This window comes from Podarcis filfolensis (genome assembly GCF_964270895.1).
Source record: "Podarcis filfolensis genome assembly, chromosome: 5".
In the NCBI taxonomy this organism is placed as follows: Eukaryota; Metazoa; Chordata; class Lepidosauria; order Squamata; family Lacertidae; genus Podarcis; species Podarcis filfolensis.
The window spans coordinates 10,072,376-10,092,868 of NC_139608.1; the positions used below are offsets into that span (position 1 = coordinate 10,072,376).

The 20,493-nt window shown below is 39.7% G+C and overlaps 1 protein-coding gene across 6 annotated transcripts in view; it reads right to left on the reverse strand.

Annotated features, from left to right (window-relative positions):
• Nucleotides 1–514: 514 nt before the first annotated feature.
• Nucleotides 515–20,493, reverse strand: part of FXR1 (FMR1 autosomal homolog 1) — a 30,384-nt gene continuing 10,405 nt past the window's right edge. For 2 of the 6 annotated variants that reach the window (XM_083613268.1, XM_083613267.1), the window contains 16 exons: nt 19,490–19,542; nt 18,374–18,467; nt 16,719–16,790; nt 15,139–15,287; nt 13,767–13,860; nt 12,899–13,015; nt 12,584–12,754; nt 11,294–11,372; nt 9,480–9,589; nt 8,638–8,724; nt 8,024–8,231; nt 6,230–6,436; nt 5,886–6,086; nt 4,881–4,961; nt 2,403–2,494; nt 515–1,547 (listed from right to left, as the gene is read on the reverse strand). In XM_083613268.1, the coding sequence (XP_083469394.1) occupies nt 1,377–1,547; nt 2,403–2,494; nt 4,881–4,961; nt 5,886–6,086; nt 6,230–6,436; nt 8,024–8,231; nt 8,638–8,724; nt 9,480–9,589; nt 11,294–11,372; nt 12,584–12,754; nt 12,899–13,015; nt 13,767–13,860; nt 15,139–15,287; nt 16,719–16,790; nt 18,374–18,467; nt 19,490–19,542 (1,986 nt within the window). In that variant the 3' untranslated portion in view covers nt 515–1,376. The remainder of the gene's footprint in view (nt 1,548–2,402; nt 2,495–4,880; nt 4,962–5,885; nt 6,087–6,229; nt 6,437–8,023; nt 8,232–8,637; nt 8,725–9,479; nt 9,590–11,293; nt 11,373–12,583; nt 12,755–12,898; nt 13,016–13,766; nt 13,861–15,138; nt 15,288–16,718; nt 16,791–18,373; nt 18,468–19,489; nt 19,543–20,493) is intronic. The other 4 variants (XM_083613271.1, XM_083613270.1, XM_083613269.1 and 1 more) reach the window with 3 other exon arrangements.

Genomic DNA, 20,493 nt, shown 5'->3' on the forward strand with positions numbered 1-20,493 from the left:
TGCTACCCAATTCATGTAGCTTATTGCCATACTAGAGTTTTTTTAGTTGGGGATAATTGTCTTAATGTGCACAAAATAAGTGGCTTGTTATGCACCTCTAGCACATGTGAAAAGCTATTTTTTGCAGTGATTATATTTTGGATCCCATTGACAACATGGCAGAGGATCGGCATGTGGGTCTCCTGGGTAGTGGTTTAATACGTTTTTAAAGAAAAAATGATCGGTTTTGAGGCACTGGAAAAAAAGGTTTAATCTTTCCTTCCTAATTGCAATTATCCCTGACTGCAGCTGTTTGCCTCTCTCCTTGGGGTAAAATGCAGTAGGGGGCAATTTAGATCAGGAAGATGATCCCTAGCTGCATTGAAACTTTTAAGGAACAAAGGTAAACCTAGTCACTGATTTCCTGCCATCCTGTCTCATTTAGCTCATACGGGTGGTAAGTAGCCTTGTCACAAAGAGTTCACTCTAAATCTTTAATAGATTGCTGTAATAAATTCATGACCTTGGCAAGTACTTAAGGATCAACCAGTGGAAGATCAAAGTTTATTTATTTTTCTACCAGCATACAAAAACATATTGCACATCAAACAACCAAAACAAAAATAAAAATACTCTAAGGACTAACGTATGTAGTTTATACAGAATAAACTTTCTGGAAATTGATCTTTTCAGTAGTTCTGGTTATGTCTTAATGGACATGACTAATTCAGCTTAAGTGTTTTAACTAAAGCTATGTTTGATTTTTAAATACTGTACAGTTTAATAAATAAATCAAACAAAGCCTCAATGTAGAACAGTCACTGCCAATGTCGCCCAATATCCCTGCAGATTGAGAATTTAATAAATGTATTCCAGTGGTCTGCAGTATTTTCCCCACTACATACAGCATTTAAAAAACAATGTATTAAAACAGACCAGTTTCCAGACTAAACTAATGGAGAAATTACAATTCAGTGCAAAATATTTTAGACTGCATTTTTTTTTCTAGTTTTCCTCAGGTGAAGGAGTGGTTGCATATTATTAAAAATGTAACAAAAGCAGCTAATGCTTTCATAAAGAAGGTTACGTTAGGGATCCCCCCACATCTCTGCCATATTTTGAAAACAAAATAACATTTCCTATAGCCAGCAATTTGTTTTTATTTAAATGTTACATATACTATTCTCAAGGCACATCTGATGATATTTATAACACAGTAGGTGTCAAAGTATGTTCAACATTGGATTTCTTCAGGATCCCTCCCCGTTCTGTTTTCCAAAATGGAGGAACTGAAAGTGCGGTGTCAAGACTCGCGATCCATATTCTATCTTTGGCAAGCTTATACAAGCACTATTGTAAAATGTAAATGTAAAAGAACTGTAAACTAGGAACTCTGTTTATGAAACACCATTCAGCACAGCTTCGTCCTGTTTATTCCCATCTTCTTGTACAGTACTAGGCCTTTCTTCAGGACTATGCTGCAAACTGGAAGGCTCAGTCTCAGAAATAACTGCAGGGCCATTTATGGCCTTTTCAGAAAGGCCAACTTCTTCAATCACATCTTTTGTCTGAAAATAAAATTTAAAAAATATTAGTGACAAGACGACGCATGAATCATTCATAACATAAGCTACTATTTTCCCTCCTCTCAAATTCAGATGTTACCAGAAAAGCAAGTTTTAAATAAAAATTAATACATTTGATTTCTGGTACCTCTATATTCTACCTACAGCATTCTGTTTGTCAATTCTGTTACCTTCTCAAATAATTAAATCGTTTATTTTAAAATCCAGTTAAAAACATTTGCTGCGTAAGCCATTTTGAGACAATGAATTCCATACATGAATTGTCTGAGGAAACGGGGACATGAGCCGCCATTATTTTTCATAGGTGGATAATAGATGAACAGGATAAGCCTTCTTCATTGAACACATTTACATTTTTTTGAGGCTCATGTCCAGCTTATGGGCTTTCTCATAGGCACCTGGTTAGCTGCTGTGAGAACAGAAGGCTGGGATTCACATGGGCCTTTGGTGTGACCCAGCAGGGCTGATATGTAGCCAAGTACTCCCACCTTAATTGTCCTATTATGTAAAGTATTAACATGCCGTCACCTTCCCCACACCAGCCCACTTGAGACAAAAGACTAACAAAGGTTTGGCAGTCAACACTAATGGGAAGGATTCAGACACAGGATCCTATAAAATTGCTATGTAGGTCAATGTAAGGACCTATGATGGTACCAGACTGTGTTTCCCTAGTGTGCATCAGCACCAGCGTGATAGGCAACTACATTAAACAGCATTTGTAGTCACTCTCCTCTGATGTTGTAGTGTCAATGATTAAATTATTCTATACACACACGGGAGGAGACCACATATTTCTATTAACTCCATCATTTTGTTTCCTGTAATTTTTCTTACCATTTCTTTCTTGGTTTTGGCCAGTGTTTCCCTTGGGAGGTTTCTTTGTCTACTCTGAGATTCTGCTCTTGATATATAATCAGCAACTGTTACTGTGAGGAGAAAAAACAGTATTTTTGCTTAAATTATTTGATGTTTAAGAACTGAGCAGCCACCATTGGCTGCAAACCAACAGGGTCCATTTATGCAGATGTCTTAGAAGGTTTTTATATCACAATACATTTCTCAAAACTCCTAAGCTTTCAGGAATGGTTGCTGGGTGTGGGGGAAAAGGGAGATTCTAAACCCCAACTGTCTACATATGTTTTGAATGTTTTATCATTTAGTACTGTATACTGACAGTCTCTGAAGGATTCTCAACTACAAACGGAATTATTTGTCAAGTTACTAATTGTCTGGGGCAATCTAAAGCCTCCCCATAGCTTCTTACTCAGAACTAATCCTAATCAAGTCAATAAATCTATTTGTTTCCAAAGGGTTTCCCTATTCATGTCTTAAGCAGGACAGGATTTTGTTTATAGGCTGCATTATTACTAGAAAATGATTGGTTTGCTATGGTAGTGCTTACAGCTTTCTGAATTACATTCTTCAAAGAGACCAAAGGAAAATTATTTTGATAATAAGCTTGAAAAATACAAAGTGGTTTTAGATCAGGTTGAGAGGAAGGTGATATACGGGGCCAGGCAATCTGGCCAACATGGCCTGGGTGTCAGCCCAGGATGAAATTCTGCAGGACTGAGCATTAAGGGCCATTTATTTATTTGTACTTATAGCCTGCTCTTCACCAAATGCTCCAATGAAGAGTTATAGAAGTATCACAATTAAAATACAAATTGCATTAAAATCATAAAATAAAACCACAAAACAGAACAGCTGTGCACAGCAATTATAGCTTCAGAACAGGTTCGAGTTTCCTGTTATTGCCAAGGGGGTTAATGTGGTCTTCATTAACAGTGCTGCAGAACTGCATGTAAGCAGTCTGCTTCTGCTTAAAATTATTCACATAAGGGGAATGTGCGTTCCTTTAGATTGCAATGTACAACCATTATGCTGGAGAGGGAAAAGAGCACAGTGCAGTTCAATGCAGCAGTCTAGATCGCACATCTACATGCACAACGTGTAGCGAGAAAAACCTGACAGTGCAGACATAGCCATGTTTCTGAAGATGCTTCATGTGACAATGACCGCCAGACATTAGCTTGTCCAAAATTTAAGATTAACCCAATATGCTTTCACAACAGTTCACCTTTTAGAAGGTGATGTAAGCCTATAAACATATGGCGCTGCCTTATACCGAGTCAGACACTGGTCCCTCTAGCTAAGTACTGTCAATACTGACTGGCGATGGCTCTCCAGGGTTTCTTGCAGGCTTTCCCAGCCTTACCTAGAGAAGCCCTACCTTGGTCCTGGGATAGCTCAGTCGGTAGAGCATGAGACTAAATCTCAGGGTTGTGGGTTTGAAGCCAGCGTTGGGCAAAGAAATCCCTGCATTGAAGGGTTGGACTAGAATGGTCCCATCCAACTCTAAAATTTTATGATTCTATGCTGGGGACTAAACTGGGACCTTTTGTATGGAAAGCATGGGCTCTGCCACTTAGCAACAGCCCTTCTATATGACTTTCTGGTATTCTCCAATTCTATGCTTCTGCAGAAGCAAATCTACGCCATCATTTGACAAAAGCTGCAGATGGATTGTGTGTGGTATGCCTCTGTTGTTCAATAGCTTGTTTAAGCTGCTGTGTGTGGATAATATAGCAAACGCAACACCAATAATTACTTGAGTGAAATACAGACACTACATTTTACGGGGGGGGGGGGGGGAAATACTTAGCACAACAAACGAGGAATTTACAGGTGCAACACTCAGAATTATACTGAAAGTTATTTTACACCTTTAAAATATGTAAGGTGTTAGTATGTTTTTTTAAAAAAAATCTGTCAAACCACAATTATCAAAGCATGAACATGCAACAATTTTTTGTTTTAATTTAGTTGTGATTTCTGGTGTTCTTAAAAGCAAGAGATGTAAGTTTGATTCAAAGGACAGGAAGGCTCCATGCATCCTGGTTTGCTACAGCACTAAAACTTGGCTAAAATACCTTTTATGCATATTAAGGAAAGATGCCAGAAGGCTGAAGGAAGAGTCTGTCTGACAGTGTTACTTGCAACATGGAATACATACCCTTGCACCTATGACATTCATTTATAGTTGCCCTCTAATTTCAACATAGATTAAGTAAAGTTCTGCACACTCTTACAGTGGAAGTACACCAAATAAAAGGCAAGAGTATTAGTTTCATTATAAAAACTAGAACATGCCCCACTGACCATTTCTCATCCTGCAGTTTGATTAGTATTAAGCAATCATTATTTGCAAAAGACAGCTTTACATATATTTTAGAAGGTACACAAACAGCAAACGCAGAGCATTCCTTCATGCTTGTGACCCGAGGTGGTTCACCTCTCCACTCGAGTTACCTGGCTGTCTATCTTCTGCCTGACCCCTGAAACGACGCCTGCGACTACGATTGCGTCGCTGGGGTTTTTTGTCTCTATCATCTGCAATTGCAAAGTTTTACTATGAACTTTCTCAGTGACCAAATTGTTCTGCTGGCAATTTAGCACACAACGATTTCAAAGGAAAAAGCATTCAGAATGGCTAAGTAGTGCAAAAAACTTTTACACATCAGGGGACTGAAAAAGCAACTGCAACTCTGTTTAAGATGTTATCACTAAGTTGGTACCGAAAGTTAAACATTGGCTAAAGAAATTAATTCCCCATCTCAAGAGAAAGATTTTTTCCTTGGTGTGATTTGCTTAAACTGTAAATGGCTATTCTTAGACACTGAAAATAAACCCTAGACCTGAAATCACATACACAGAAGCCCTACTTATTTTTAAGTATGTTTTGAATCACAGCCTTAGAGGAGCAAGAAATGGGGACTCTTTTCCTGGCCTCAATTTCCTTCTTCCCAAAGTTCATTTAGCAAATTCAGTAATAAAACTACTTAAGACCTAGAGAAGGCAAAGGGGACTCTAATTTTTGAGAAGTAAACAAATGTGAAATTAAGGCCTGGCTCCTCTGACTTTCCCACCAAGTCGACAACAGATACCTACATGGAATGAAGCCTTATGAATGAGTTCAATGTATGCCCAGCTATCCCATTCCTGTGGACTAAGGCTAAAATTGAACTGGATGCATATTTTGTAACAGGGTAGCTGAGATAGGGTTGCAAAACCCTAGATATGACGTAGATATCAGAAGGCATTTCTAAGACAACAATCAAATGAAAGTCAGCCTTTCCGAATATTTGTTCCAAAATATTCCAGTCCAATATAGAGCTAAAATCTTTTAATACTGCAACAGATGAGGACACAGTTTTGAACCACAAGGATACAAGTAGAATAAAGTGCTAGTTAAGAAAATGAAGAGTGACTATTATATTTTTTAGTTAGACAGAGCTGATAAGACTATTTACGTACCTAAGCCATTTTCATTAACAGATGCTGTGTCAGATTCTGTCATCCCATCCATTAAGACAGCATCCTCATCAGTTCTTCGTCTACGAGATCGCCTACGCCGGTTAGTGCTGTGGTGTGATTCACTTGCGTCTGTGTCTGCAGTCTGGTCAGACTCTGTGTTATCAAGTAAACTGTAAGGGTTGCTGTCTGGGTCTTTCAGCACTTAAAGGAAATGACAAAACCAGTAAGAGCACATTTTCATCTCATATTTTAAATTTAAAATATTAAAAATCAACCATCATCAAGAAACAGGGAAGTAGTTCAGTGCAATCACAACACACAAAATATGCCTCTCAAATACATACCAGAACTTATAGAGGACTTCCCACCTCGGGGACCACCACGTCCACGACCTCCAGAAACACTGCGCCCTCTTCCCCCTGGTGGACGCCTTCTGCTGTCACGTTGGTGTCGACTCTCCCTGTCATCATCTCCTGCTAATGACCAATCACTCAGTTCATCTTTCCTTTCAGATTCTGTTTCAGAGGGATTAGACAGCTCAGAATTTGTTCCTTTACAATAAATGAGAGGGAGAAGTGATCATCAAGTACTGTTCAAGTACAATTTTGAATTTTAGCAGAAGAATGCCACTAGACAGGAAAGCTGAGGTACACGCAATTTTCCGAGGCACAACATTCAGGGGTAAACGTTTGCTCTACAAGAAGAAAAGTACCATTCCCAGAAGAATGCACAACGTAAGGCCAGTGCACCAGTGTCTGAAACACGTAACAGAACTCAGTACAAAAAACTGACTTGACAAATTAGATGAGAAATTGAACTCTGCAGCACAAACTAGATGCCAAGGTGGATGCATAGCATGTGAAGTAAACCTATTTCTGCACAGTCTAATACTGAATATTAGTAGAAAAACTTCATTCATACACACAAAACAGAATAAATGATCACTAATGGGCATCATATCAGAGTGGATCTGAAAGGGGCTTCTTATGTAGTAATTGTGGATGCTTCCATTTCACCTTAGCTTCAACACAATTTCCATGTAATTTATCTATTTGCCACACCTAAACTACTACTTTTACTCTTGTAACATTCATACATCTCAGTCTGTTACAGATAAAGAACACCTTGCCAACACAAACAAAAAGTCTTTCAGTCAGTCTAAAACCCTACTGCTGATGGTCTTGGGTTATTAATAGCCCACAGTGCTCAGTTATGAAACAACATGGCAGGGAGGGATAAAAGATGTTCCCATGGAAACATACAATATGATGCCATTATATAATGGACAATTGCAATATTACTAATTCCAATCAAACATGTAAACAAGGAGGAGGGCAGGATTTTCCATTAGAACTTGGGCTGTCAATATGTGACAACTATAAAGGGTTAAAAAGAGAGCCCCAAACCTCTTGAAGTGGTGGCATAAAAAACAACAAAAATGGAAGCCTCTACTTCCAAACATGCCTATTATTCCCAAGCATCCCACTAAGAGGAAACACAAAGGGCTGGCTGCTGAAAACATTTGTCCACAGTGCATACAGAGGTCCAAGATTCTGAACTTGCTGCCACCTCTTTTCACAAGCAACGTAGAAACATGTATGTGGAGCCTGGCATGAAAACAACACTCTAAACCTGAATTTACGTATCACATTACCACATATAAAGTAACAGAAAAATTACGCACTCATTGGAACAGCTATATAGTACCTTATCAGGCGACCCATTTGTTTCATTAGGAGATCATTATTTTGCTGTAGCTAACACTAAATGATATATTTGAAATATCTGATCCGTTTAGACCAAGGTGGACAACAAGCCTGAATACACACTACAGGCCCTTCAGCTACAGTTGGGCTTCTGTATACCCATTTTTGTTAATGTTTGCAGAAACAAGTATGAAAGTATGCTACCAAACAGACAAGACTATTTCTGAAGTTCACATGAGTAATTTATTTTTGATGCTCTTGATTTCCAAGTTAAGTGACAACTCTGGATTTCTTTAAGTGTCAAAATCTTTTAAAAGCTATCAAACACTAGTAATAAAATTCAAAGCGCAGCATGTCCACCATTCACAGCTTGGCCTCTACTACGTTTTTATAATTTGCGACTTTCAAAACTGATCTTTAAACAAAACTTACCATAGCCAGAGGTGTAATTGGGGCCTCTCCGTCCTCTACCTCTTCCACTATAGGATCTGGAGCCTTGTACAGAGGAAGGGTTGTTCTCATCTGTGGTATAACCCTTTTCCTTTTCAGGACCTCTGGTAGATGAAGGTCTGAACCCCATGCCAATCTGACGTAGCTGCTCATCAATCTGGAGCCTCTCCATCCGCAGCTGCTCCACCTCCTGCATGGACAGTTACACTAAATGTAAGCAAGTCCACTGTTTTCTTTTTTAAAAAATGTATTTTTTAACACTTACACCCCCTACTTCTATTGTAACAATATTCAAAGCAGCAAACAGCTCTTTTAGTCCTAAGATTCAATTAGGACTATTCAATGCACGGTGCTCTCAGGGCAGTAATGTTTTGAGATGTAGACTGAAAGACCCACCGAAAATCAACATGTTATGATGCACTGAAAAACACCGTGATTTTGAGACAACTTTCATCCACATTGCTTTCAAAGCATTTGGTGTATGCTGTTTGCTATCTTCTGTGTTTCCAGATCCAATACTGATCACCTTCACAAGTCATACTATTGTGCATCCCCATGATACTGAAACTGCTTTCTTTCCCACAAAGAATGCTTACCTTCAAATAGGCAATATGGTATTCAAGAAGCACTTGGACATTCCCAATGCTTTCTTTAGTACCCACAAAGACAAACGGAACCATTCCCTACAAAGATAAAATGTAATATTGTTGAAGCACAAAGAGAGTCACAAGCAAATAATGCCTACAACCCAGTGTACAATTACACAAGTGCACTGGGTTGCAGCCTGTTTTTATTTTTAATGAGAATTTCTACCACTTTCTATACCATGGATTAAGTCTACCTGTGGGCCTTCTCTCAGTGGATAAAGGGGCTAGGTGTAGGGAACATCCCCACATAAACACAGCAAATTATCACACTACCCAACTTTTTTAGTATTAAGACATCTTCAAAGAAGAAAGCTGAACTGCGGTTAGAATTATAACCTAAATACTCAGAGCCAAAGTCTGAAGCCAAGACAACCTTAGCTTGAAATAACCAAAAAGGTGTTAGATAGCAGTTGGCAAAACCCACAAATGGCACCACTATACATTTTGACCTTTCAAATGGCACCCCTAAGGGGAAAGGCTGCAGCTCATGGAAGAGAAACCACTTTACATGCAGACAGTCCCAGAGAGACCCCTGCCTGAAACCCAGGAAAGCTACTGCCAGTCATCATAAACAATATTGCACTAGATGGATTAACGATCTGACTCTGTGTAGGCAGCTTCCTGTGTTCCTACTGCCAATGTAGTAGCATTTGTGAGTGACACGTCCATCAGACACTAGGCAGAAAGAATAATCTAATGCAGTGGCTTTTCTATCATTCTGCCACTACAATTTATCCACCCCTGCCACCCCTTGGATGTATTACAAATTCCAAATAAGACTTAAATCTTACATCTTCTCTGGGCAGTTTGTTCTCATTGTCTCCTTCAATCCTCACTCGCACAACTCCAGACTTGTCCACAATTTCCTGAATAACTTTGCCATTTTTGCCAATAACTTTTCCTTTAATAAAAAAATAAAAAAAATTGAGATTTCTCAAGTATTTCTCAAGCAATCTATCAATAGAAGTAGCTGAAAGGCTGAGAACAAAAAAATTCCCTTTACAATCTCAAAATAATTAATATTAAAGTTATTTATAAATGGGTTCATTAAAAACACAATACAGTCATACCTCAGGATGAATACGCTTCAGGTTAAGCATTTTCGGGTTGTGCTCCGTGGCGACCCAGAAGTAACGGAACACATTACTTCTGGGTTTCGCCGCTCGCACAAGCGCAGACGCTCAAACTGACGTCACGCGCATGTGCGGAAGCGGCGAAACGTGACCCACGCACGCACGGGTTACATTCGCTTCAGGATGCGAACGGGGTTCTGGAACGGATCCCGTTCGCATCCAGAGGTACCACTGTACACATTTTCTAACAATGAGGTTATTCCATGTTTCTTTCTGTTAGGGACTTTCAGAATATTGTTGTAACATGTTTATAATGAAGCAAACACTCATATCTGACTACTGATTACTATTTAGGAATATGGAAGAAAAAGAGGATATTTTGCCTTAACAAGTCATGTCTCTTTTCTGGGTATGAGAGGCACATTCCAAAAAAGGGAAGTCCACTTCCTCAAGACTACAAGGCAGAAGTTGATGTTACCCAAGGAAGAGAGCTCCCTTCCCCTAATCTGGAACAGCAATTACTTGGGACACACAATTCTTAACAGGAGGAAGATGAAAAGTTAAAAGGTCAATGAACAATGAACTGATCCAAAACCCATGGCAGATGGAATCAGAAACAGTGAGACCAAATGTTCAGTCTTACTCAAAATGAAGTTTCACCATGTAGAAAAAAACCCCTTTTCTCTCAACATCTGATGTGCAGGATTAGAGGAGCATCACTCCAGTCCCATGTCACTTTCTACTAGAGCCTACTCCATGTCTAGCAGAACAATGGTTGTACCTTACACTGACCCTGTGCGGCAAGACTACAATCCTTCAAGTTATCAGTAGGCATTGTCCTCAGGTGGTATGGAAGAAGAGTGAATGAGTCCCAGGCAGCAGCTAAACGAGAACTTGGTCACGAGGAGACAAAGGGAGAAAATATTTATATTCTCCCTTGGTATCATGACCAATACACCAAGGATGGCAGGGAGATGAATGAGCCCAGGAAGCGACCATAGTGTGGAGCAGCAATAGGTATCATCTGCTTAAAATTTCTCTCTCAGGAGAGAGGAGTGGAGCTGCACTTGATCACTGCCTCTGCAAGGAGATAATGAACTGAGTCACTTGAGGCTTCTTAGCTCCTTTGGCAAAAAGAGGAAGAAATTAAGAAAAATGAAAGGCAATAATTGAAGCAAAAAGAGTAGGCTGAAGAGGCACAATTGAGGGGAAGGATTGCCTACTCTTGCTTTCCAGCCCGACAGAAATTAACTGAGGGTTGGGAATCTATTTGGACTCAGTTCCCCTGGATAACATCTCCTTCAATTTCCTGCTTCCTCTTCCAAGGAAATAGCCTTCCCGTGCTCCTCTAACCATAATCCAGAATACTCCATTTGTTAGTGCAACACTGCTCTCTATATATACTCCAGTGTATCAGCCACCAAAATAGTTCAGGTGTGTTATTAAAGAGTGAGGAGACATCAACATTTTCATACTGAATAGGCAGGGGGAGGGTATTCAAGGATGTTAAAAGTTTTATCACTATTACATACCCACAAGACTCCTAGGAACCTGAATAAAGTCCTCCACAAATTCCAAATAGCTTCTAGCCTTTTTTACTGCCTCAGCACTCTGGAAAAGAACAGAAGCCATTTGTAAACACAATATATTAAAAAATTAAAACCCCTTTCAACAGTTAAAACTCCTTCAGGCAATTAACATTTAAATATAAGACAGGAGGTAGATAAAATCTCATTTGCAAGTTAAAAATGCTAAAGAAATATACACATTCATATTATTAACTGTGAGATTGGAGTCTAGTGGCCTAAAATACAAGTGGAGATTTGGGGAAATTTCTGTACTATTTTTATTTTAAATTCTGGTATTTCTTGGTTTTCTTCAAGTAGCCTCATGCTTCTCTACTCCTTTCTCTAATAATCAAATGTTTTCAACAATTTATATACACTTAAGCACCATGATTTTTAAAGGAATTTACAACAAGGTCAATCACAAGAGACAGTGTTTAAGTGCACAGAAAGGGATATAAATACATGCAAAATACTACAGGAAAGCTTCAGTGCAAGTGAAAATAAAGCAGTGACTATGAGTTTCATCATATAAACTTCCATTCAGAAACAAGTAAAAACAGCCTTCTATACAGCAGCAGTTCCTGACTGGGAGTTCCTTGACCTAGGAGGTCCAGACAACTCACCCAGGTTATTTTCAAACACAGGGATAGAAAGTTTTTCAAAAGGTCCATGGCTTGGCTTTTGAAAAACAGGGGGTCCTCAATACTTAGCTAATTGGGAACCGCTGCTATTCAACATTCCCTTCTAGCAAATGCACGGTGTCCTTGCAAAGGCTATGGAATTTTTGGAATCTTGTGCTCATCTCATTTTTATTTGTTTTATTTTAAAATAGTTCCATGTCGCTTAAGGTAGCTAACAAGAAAATTACAAAATATCAACAAAAACCTAAAAACACTTCCCATACATACCAATAAAAAGCATACTTTGCCAACTCATTAAACAGCAACCCAGGCTAACCAATAAAACTTACTTCAAGAATAAGTCACTTGGAAAAGGTATGCTAGCCTTCCGAAACTACTATAGTTTGGCAGCCTGCTGCAGATCCACTGCAGGGAGTTCCACAGCCTTTGGGGCCACAGTGGAAAAGGTCTCTACCAAACTCACTGATCCTTGGACACCGGAGGGAGGCATCTATTGCACTGTGAGGCAGGCTGATATAGTTGAAGGCTCATGCCAAATTCAGACCACTAGGGCAAGTAAAGAAAAAGAACGCCACACAACTACAAAGGTAAGAAACCCCTTGTTTCCTTTTACCTCTCCATAGATCCTGAAAGTTCCGGTATCTTCCTCAAGCTCAATTGCAGTAACTCCTGGAACCTTCCTGGCTTGCTGTATATTACTACCATGTGTTCCTATTGCAAGTCCCATTAAATCTTCTCGGACAACAAATTCCTCATGAAATGCTGCTGCAAGTTGTTTTGTGCACTAGAGGAGGCGGCAAAATAATTTGGTTACTACAGCAGAACTTCAAATATGAGAACAGCTACATCAAGACTGGAATTGAGAAGGGTGGCTGAAATTGGCGGGGGGGGGGGGAGGGGAGCGGGAGCCAGTATGAGGACAACTCACTTCTAGATGCTTTGTTGCTTCTTCATTTCTTGACATAAGCATTATCTTCGTTCGAATGCTGCGCAAATGCATGTCACTCAGGATATTTACTCTTTTCACTGTTGCCTCACTGGCAGACTGCAGAAATAAAGTGACAATGATACAAACAGCATTTCCATTTTACGAGGCAATTTATAGCTAGAGAGCCCTCATTTTATTTAACAATTCCTTGTTACAACTGCATGTTTTGGAAAAATGTGACAGAAGTTCTTCCGTTACTCAGAAGAACATCAAGGAATGCTTGTTGTTTTTGGTTTTTGAAACAAGGTCAGCAAACATTTATTTTCATCACTGGAACAAAATGGTGCGATGGATATTGTTTGGGATAGCCTGACCTACTATCGGCAGAAAGCGATGCCCATACAGATGCATCAGCTGCGGCAGGAAATGTGGATGGGGGTGTACACAAAGTTATGCAAGGTATCTTGGCACACGCACCCTTCAGCCTGACCCAGCTGTCTTGTATTGCAATATGCACAGAAGTGTCAAAGGCAAAATAGTAAAGCCTGGGCATTAGCTTGCATGAGATCCTCTGCCTACCGGTTCTGCCCACAACTTTCTACCCTGGAATCTCTAAAGCAAATTTCTCACTCACAAGCAGAAAGCTTCTCAATATACCCAAGTAACAAGGTATCTTGGAGAACTAAGCTGTGCTTAGAACAGACTCATTTGAAACAATAGGCATTGATTTCAATGGACCTACTCTGAATACAAAGCTGGAGATAACCTTCAGTCTTCAATGTTTTTTTTTCTCCCTCATACACAATCGTAACATTAGCCAAAAAGTAAACTCACACAGTGATCAAACCAAACAGAAAATATACCTTACCAGTACTATTAGCTGAGCAGTTTCAGCCTGGTAAAAAATTCTGCAGGCTCCTACAGCTTTCTTAAAATCCTTATGGGCACTTTCATTAGCACACCTAGAAAAATCAATTTATAAATTAATTCAGGTGGCAGTTTTATCAACAAAACATGCTGCTGTATAAAACTGCAATACTCAAGGCAAATCATTCAAAAGCATGAAAAAAATAATCCAATACCTTTGTACAATTGAGTGCAGGACACAGATATGGTGATATTCCTGTTATGTTAATTCCCTCTTCCTTGAATGCTGAAGCTCGTGAGACTGGTGACCCATCTTTACCCACCAAACTAATGACCATTAATAAAAAATGAAACTCCTACTTGGAACCCAGTCGCCTGTTGCTAGGGTCCCTTCCTATTTCTTCCTCTCCATGCCTCTCAGCAATTTCTGTTTTCTGCCACAATCGAAATCTAGTCTATGGCCTTTGAATTTCTCACCCACTTCTTCCTGCTACAGGCATACATCGCTCTACAGTGGTGCCTCGCAAGACGAAATTAATTCGTTCCGCGAGTCTTTTCATCTTGCGATGTTTTTCGTCTTGCGAAGCACGGTCCGTCGCAACTGCGCCTCCTCAAGCGGCTTTAAGAAAAAAGCGAACAAACTCGCAAGACGTTTTCGTCTTACGAAGCAAGCCCATAGGGAAAATCGTCTAGCGAAGCAACGCAAAAACCGAAAAGCCCTTTCGTCTTGCGCGTTTTTCGTTTTGCGAGGCATTCGTCTTGCGGGGCACCACTGTATTGCGCTTCACAGATATTGCTCCTTAAGAGGACAAGGTGCAGCTGCAGACAGCCTGGCCACATCCAGGGGGAAAGAAGCCCCCCGCTGCTGCCACCCTTCTGGCCACAAGAGTGGAGCCGGCTTGGGCTGGAGCCAGGTTTTCCCCTTCCCACCCTGCAGTCAGGGGGGGCTGGCTTAATAGAACATAGTGTAAACATAATGTTTATATGCACTGGGAAACCAAATAAATTGTGTGACTTGTTTTATTGCGATATTCGCTTTATTGCGGAGATCTGGACCAAACCCACAAGATCTCTGAGGTGTGCCTGTACTGAGAAAATCCTGCTGCATGTCTAGGCCTTCCTATCCATCGGTCTTTCTTAAAGATTCAGTAAGACAGAGTCACAGTGTCATCTAATGCATGTCTACTTGGAGATAAATCCTACTGAGTATAATGGGAACTATTCCCAGGTAACTGTGTACTCCATCCTTCATCTGTCCAAGACTTCAGATGATTTTTTTTATTTTAAAAAAAATCAGCTTTAGGTTGTTTAAAAGAAAACCAATTCTTAGATAAAAGATACAGATATAATGAAATTTTAGAGTAGTCACTCACGCTTCTCTCAGATCTTCAGGAACTTCTACTGCACACTTGAAGAATGTGTTCTTGTTAACAGGTTTGTTTTGATTCACAGGCCGAAGTCGTTCGAATGTCACTATTTCATTGTAAGTGGCATCACAGGCAGCATACTCAATGACGTAGAACTAAGGACAGATTAGAATTATTTTTAAAAAAAACAATCTAAAGGGCACACATTTGCCCCCCAAAGACCTCTAAAATTATTGGACCCAAAAATATGCAGAAATACTCATAGCAGTTTATCATCTCCATAGTGTATCATCCTTACAAAACACATGGCTCAGCGTTGTTGATATGCTGCATTTTATCACAACCCTCCAATGTAAGGGTGGCATACGTCAACAATAAGGTTTAAGTTGGGCTAAAGTGTGTAGCTGGCCTAAAGTCGTCCAATAGGCTTCATTGATATGGGGAGGATTTGAACCCAGGTCTCACCAATCGTAGTGTAAAACTCAGCCTTTATACTACATGAGAAACAGGAGCATGGGGTTTTTGAAGCCCTAAATATAAGGAAGCAAAATGCATTATCCACCTTTGTCAACCTGGTATCTTCCAGATGTTTTTGAACTACAACCCCCCCCATCAGCCGCAGTCAGCACAGCTGTTGTAGTCCAAAACATCTTAAAGGCACCAGGTTGACAAAGACTGTGTTATAGGAACAAAAAGGTGTAACATTGGGAAATGAACTATTATGGAAAACAGAGCACCCTGGGGTGCCTTGAATGATGCTCAGGGCAACGCTGGACTCTTTCGCTCTTTCCTTCCCTCCCTCCTCTGATGCACTCTTGCATCTCTGCCTCCCTAGGGTTTGCACAGCTGGTTATTGCAGCAGCCCTGGCTATAAGCTCTGCAGGCAAATGGTGCCTCTGGGAGGCACACCTCTTTGGGGCAGGGGGTGGGGCAGCTCAGAGACCAGGGTCGGTAGCAACGGCTGCCCAGAGGACTCCCAAGCAGAGGGGGAAGGAGAGGAGGTGGAGGGAACACTCCACAAGGGAGGGTGTTCAAAAAAGGCTAAGAGGCTGTCAGCTCTGCAGGCAAGGGGAGATGTAACTGAGCTCCTGCGCCTCACAGGGGTACCACAAAAAGAATGTAGTTGGTTAAGGGAGCTGTGGACTCAAGATTGAAAACCTCTGAGTTAGAGGGCTGCATTCAACTAAGGCATACTCAGAGCAGGTTCACTGAAACTCATGGACTTAAAAGTAACAAATCCATTGTTTTCAATAGGTCTTATCTCGAGTATGACTTAGCTGGACGCAACCCAAAGAGCACTAAATAGTTAGCATGATAAATATTTGAATCATCCTCTTTGTGTTTGCCATTCCACCACCCTCAGGAAGCAAAACTTTCAGCAAATTTAAATAAGAATACCCAATCCCATCCATTTTGGGGAGTGTATGTAAGTAGGTTACTAGACTTGCACACCGTAGTTTATTTTTTGGAGTGCTCTTGTTTATAACGTCCTACACAGAGGTTTAAAACTTTCTTAGGTTTAATGCTTTCTTTAGATGTTTCCTCATGATGTTTGCTTACAATTCCCAAGTTTTACTTCTACTTACCTCCCCTTTCATCATTCGAACTTTTGCTAGCCACCATCCACAAGGCTCTTGCTCATTTGCTCGTGAATACACCTGGGGGGGGGGAGAATCATACAGCATATTTAAACCATATTGATTAGAATATGTTTCAATCTTCACAAACTAGCACTACCCAGATTCATTTCAATGATGTTTGTGGACGGCCAACAAAATCATGGCGACTGAAAGCTGGATTTTCTTTTTCTGTGTACACCAGAATTACAAGCATCAATACAAATACAGGCATAAACTATTCTAAAAATAAATTCTTTCCCTTAATATAAAATTTAAGATAATCTTGCCTGCCTTCATATCTTTATATAAAACAGAGCAATGGTGCTCAAACATTCTACTCCCAAGGCTCAAATGACACGACTGAAAATTGTATAGGCCTATCAATCACAAAATGGCAGCACAGAGATGAAGCCAATTACAAAATGGTGGCAGATGGATAAAGAGCTTGGCATAATCTTCTGACAACAATTTTCTACTGGTGTCCAATTCATCTTTGGAAATAGGTAGAGATGTAAAATTTCCAGAAATTTTGAAGTCATGCCAGGTGGGGGGAGGAGATAGTTTTTTCTCAGAGGAAACACAAATTTTGGGGGAAACTGAAAAATACTCAGTATTTATTTTTTAAGCAGCATTTACAGATCAAAAGTAACTTTTTTACTTTAGGAACATAGAATGTATTGTGTATGACTTTATTGTAAAATACCATATTTGTTATATTTGAAGTAGAGTTTAGTCAAACAATAATTACAAATTGAATTTACTTTTTAAAATGTGTTACAAATGGAGCTACAAACTACTGAACTGTAAGGAACCTAGCATCTCTTTGGTATTGTCAAGTTTATGAGTAAAACAAAGAAAATTATTAAGTATTCTCAAAATCACTGCATCTCCTCAGTTCTCCACATTGTCATGCAGACACAAAACCATGTCATGTTGAAACAAAGCATGGTTTCAAATTGGATGGGGGACCGCATGTTGAGATTCCTGCATTGCAGAGGACTGGACTTCCTACTCTACAATTCTGTGGTTCTATGTCTATGAGCCATAAGAATAGCTGAGAAAAGGATTGGAGGGGAGACTAAATTTAATGCAGTATTCATAGGATCAGTTTCATTTTCTGAACTATCGCAATCAGTTTCTGTTTCTTCATATTTGTCATTATGTGATGACAAATTTGAGGCAGAGGCAAGCACGACACAGAACAGAAACAGATCCACCAACCATGGCAACAAGAGGAAGCCCTGAAACCTCCTCCCTTCTTTGGTGACAATGCAGTGCCTCCTAGAGGAATAAATGCACCTTGCTGTTGCATTTGAGAGTTGTGTCCTGTGTGTCTAATTCAGAACTTGCTTGTCCTCACTATACATGGTCTTCCCAAAAAGTATGTTACATAGCTTTCATGAAGAATACATTCTACTTGGTAATAACAACATGCAGACTGACTCCCGACAGCTGTGTAGCTACTGGAAAGAGGGGACTTCTTTAATTTATAGCCATGGCACAAGTGACCAAGCACTGCTGTGAAAATTCCATTCATTTTGACATGATTGGTATTAAGGGTCTAACTTGACCAACAGTACCTCTAAAAATACAAGTCACTGCCCATCACTGGATGAACTCACCTCCACTTCATCTCCTTCACCAATTTCTTTCTTGATATCAGGTGGTGGTGGTAATCTTACTTCAATGAAGGGAACTTGGCGTTCTGGTTGCCAGCTGAAAGTTTCAAATTACATCACGGTCAGTAAGAAAAGGTAACCCTGGTTCACAGTTGTAACTTTAAATTGATTATTTAAATACTAATATTGGACACAAATGGAATACTGTCCACACTAATATTAAACAGAGAACCTCAATATTCAAAAGCCAACAACATTTTTGTTAGATTGCTTAACAACACACACTTATATTAACCATCCGTGACTCAAGTGGACTCTCTATCCTAAACTATGATGCAAATGATTATGAGCAAGCTGTGGTGAGCCTTGGCTTTATGCGCTCTCCCACTCTCTCATCCTTTGCAGATGAGAAGAGAGCAAGCATTTCTGCTTTCACTTTAGAATAAACTAGAGTTCCATATTACATATGAATGCTGGGAACTGTGGTTTATTCTTACCAAGGTTAGCCAACAAAATAGGTTCCAGTATCAGTTTTACCCTGGTTTAAACAAACAACACTTCTGTGGTATATACTGTGAGGGGGCAAATTTAGCAGGGGATCAAATACTTTTTCCCTCACTGTAGATATTCAGCATTGTAGTTTGTTCTAAAATGAAAGTGGAAGGTCTCTCTCAAGTATTAGGGTGGTGGGGAAAGGAAGAACACAAGACTGAGACTTGTTGCAGTTTGCTCCCAATCACCTAAACCAGGACAGTGACAGCCAGAGAGGAGGGGGAAATGTTCTCTTCTAATTTACAGAAGGATCTCTGCCTTAGTCACAGGGAGGCAGCCAACAGAGTGGCTATTTACCAGCCTCCCCATTGTCAACACAGTAAGATCAGCTGTATTTCTATTTAAACCCGTTTCAATTTACTATAGTTGCCAAGACTACAGGACTACTGTGGCTCCAAGAACTTAGCAACAACATTTAAGTGTGTTCTTTCCATTTTACATTCAACTGTATTTGTAGTCAAGTTCCTGTGCTTTGTCTCCATAGTGAACTATGTGTTATGCATTTCTGGGGGATGGCACATTATGTAACTAAATAAAGGGAGTAATATTTTTCAACATAGTACGTACTTATTTTCAAACACAACTGTGAGTGAATCCTCATGAACATCTTTGATGAATCCCTAGAATAAAGTATAAAAATTGTTAAATACTGTTATCAAGAATGATTTTTTTTCTTTTGCACAATAGAATGATAATTTTAAACTGGAACAATTTTTAAGAAAAAAACACAACATGGGTAAAGATGCCAAAGACTGCATACAAAAGAGATACTTAATGGTTTGCAGTAGCTTTAAGGAAAAATGGATATTCGTTAATTGCATTATAGAACTATTCAGCTTATAACTATTCTAATATTTACTTCTAGGTCAGAAGGAACAAATATACAGTGGTACCTCAGAGGTTGAACGGAATCTGTTCTGGAAGTCCGTTAGACTTCCAAAACGTTCGGAAACCAAGAAGCTCCTGCAGCCAATTGGAAGCACCAGAAGCCGCGTCAGGCATTCAGGTTCCAAAGAACATTCGCAAACCGGAACACTCACTTCCAGGTTTGCAGCATTTGGGAGCCAAAATGCTTGGGTCACAAGGCGTTTGGGATCCACGGTACGGCCGTAGTAAAAATGAATAAAGGGTTCACTGAGTTTATTAGTAACCTCATCTTCAGCTACAACACTCAAAGGCTAAATAATTTTGGCCAAAGTATAATATTACAAGAGAAATACTGCTATTATTTTGCAGTTAGCACACCACAGATTACAACATCAGAACTAAGTTAAGGAAACATTCCACTTTTCCTTTCAGGAAAGAAAACTGCTACAGTGATAAGTGATGGCAATTCTAGGTAAATTAAGAGTCCCAGCCACATCAGCAAAGTTTCAAGTTTACTTAAAGAATTACTGAAACCACCAGTCAACAAATTGTGTTGTCAACAACTATTTCTATCAGTCAGGAAGAGCATGGGAACATGCCCGAGCACACACAATGTGTTTTTCTCCTGCCATTGAGGAAGTGCAATCTCCCCTCCCCTTCCCACGAAGAAATTGAGGATACAAATAATTAATTATCCACAAATC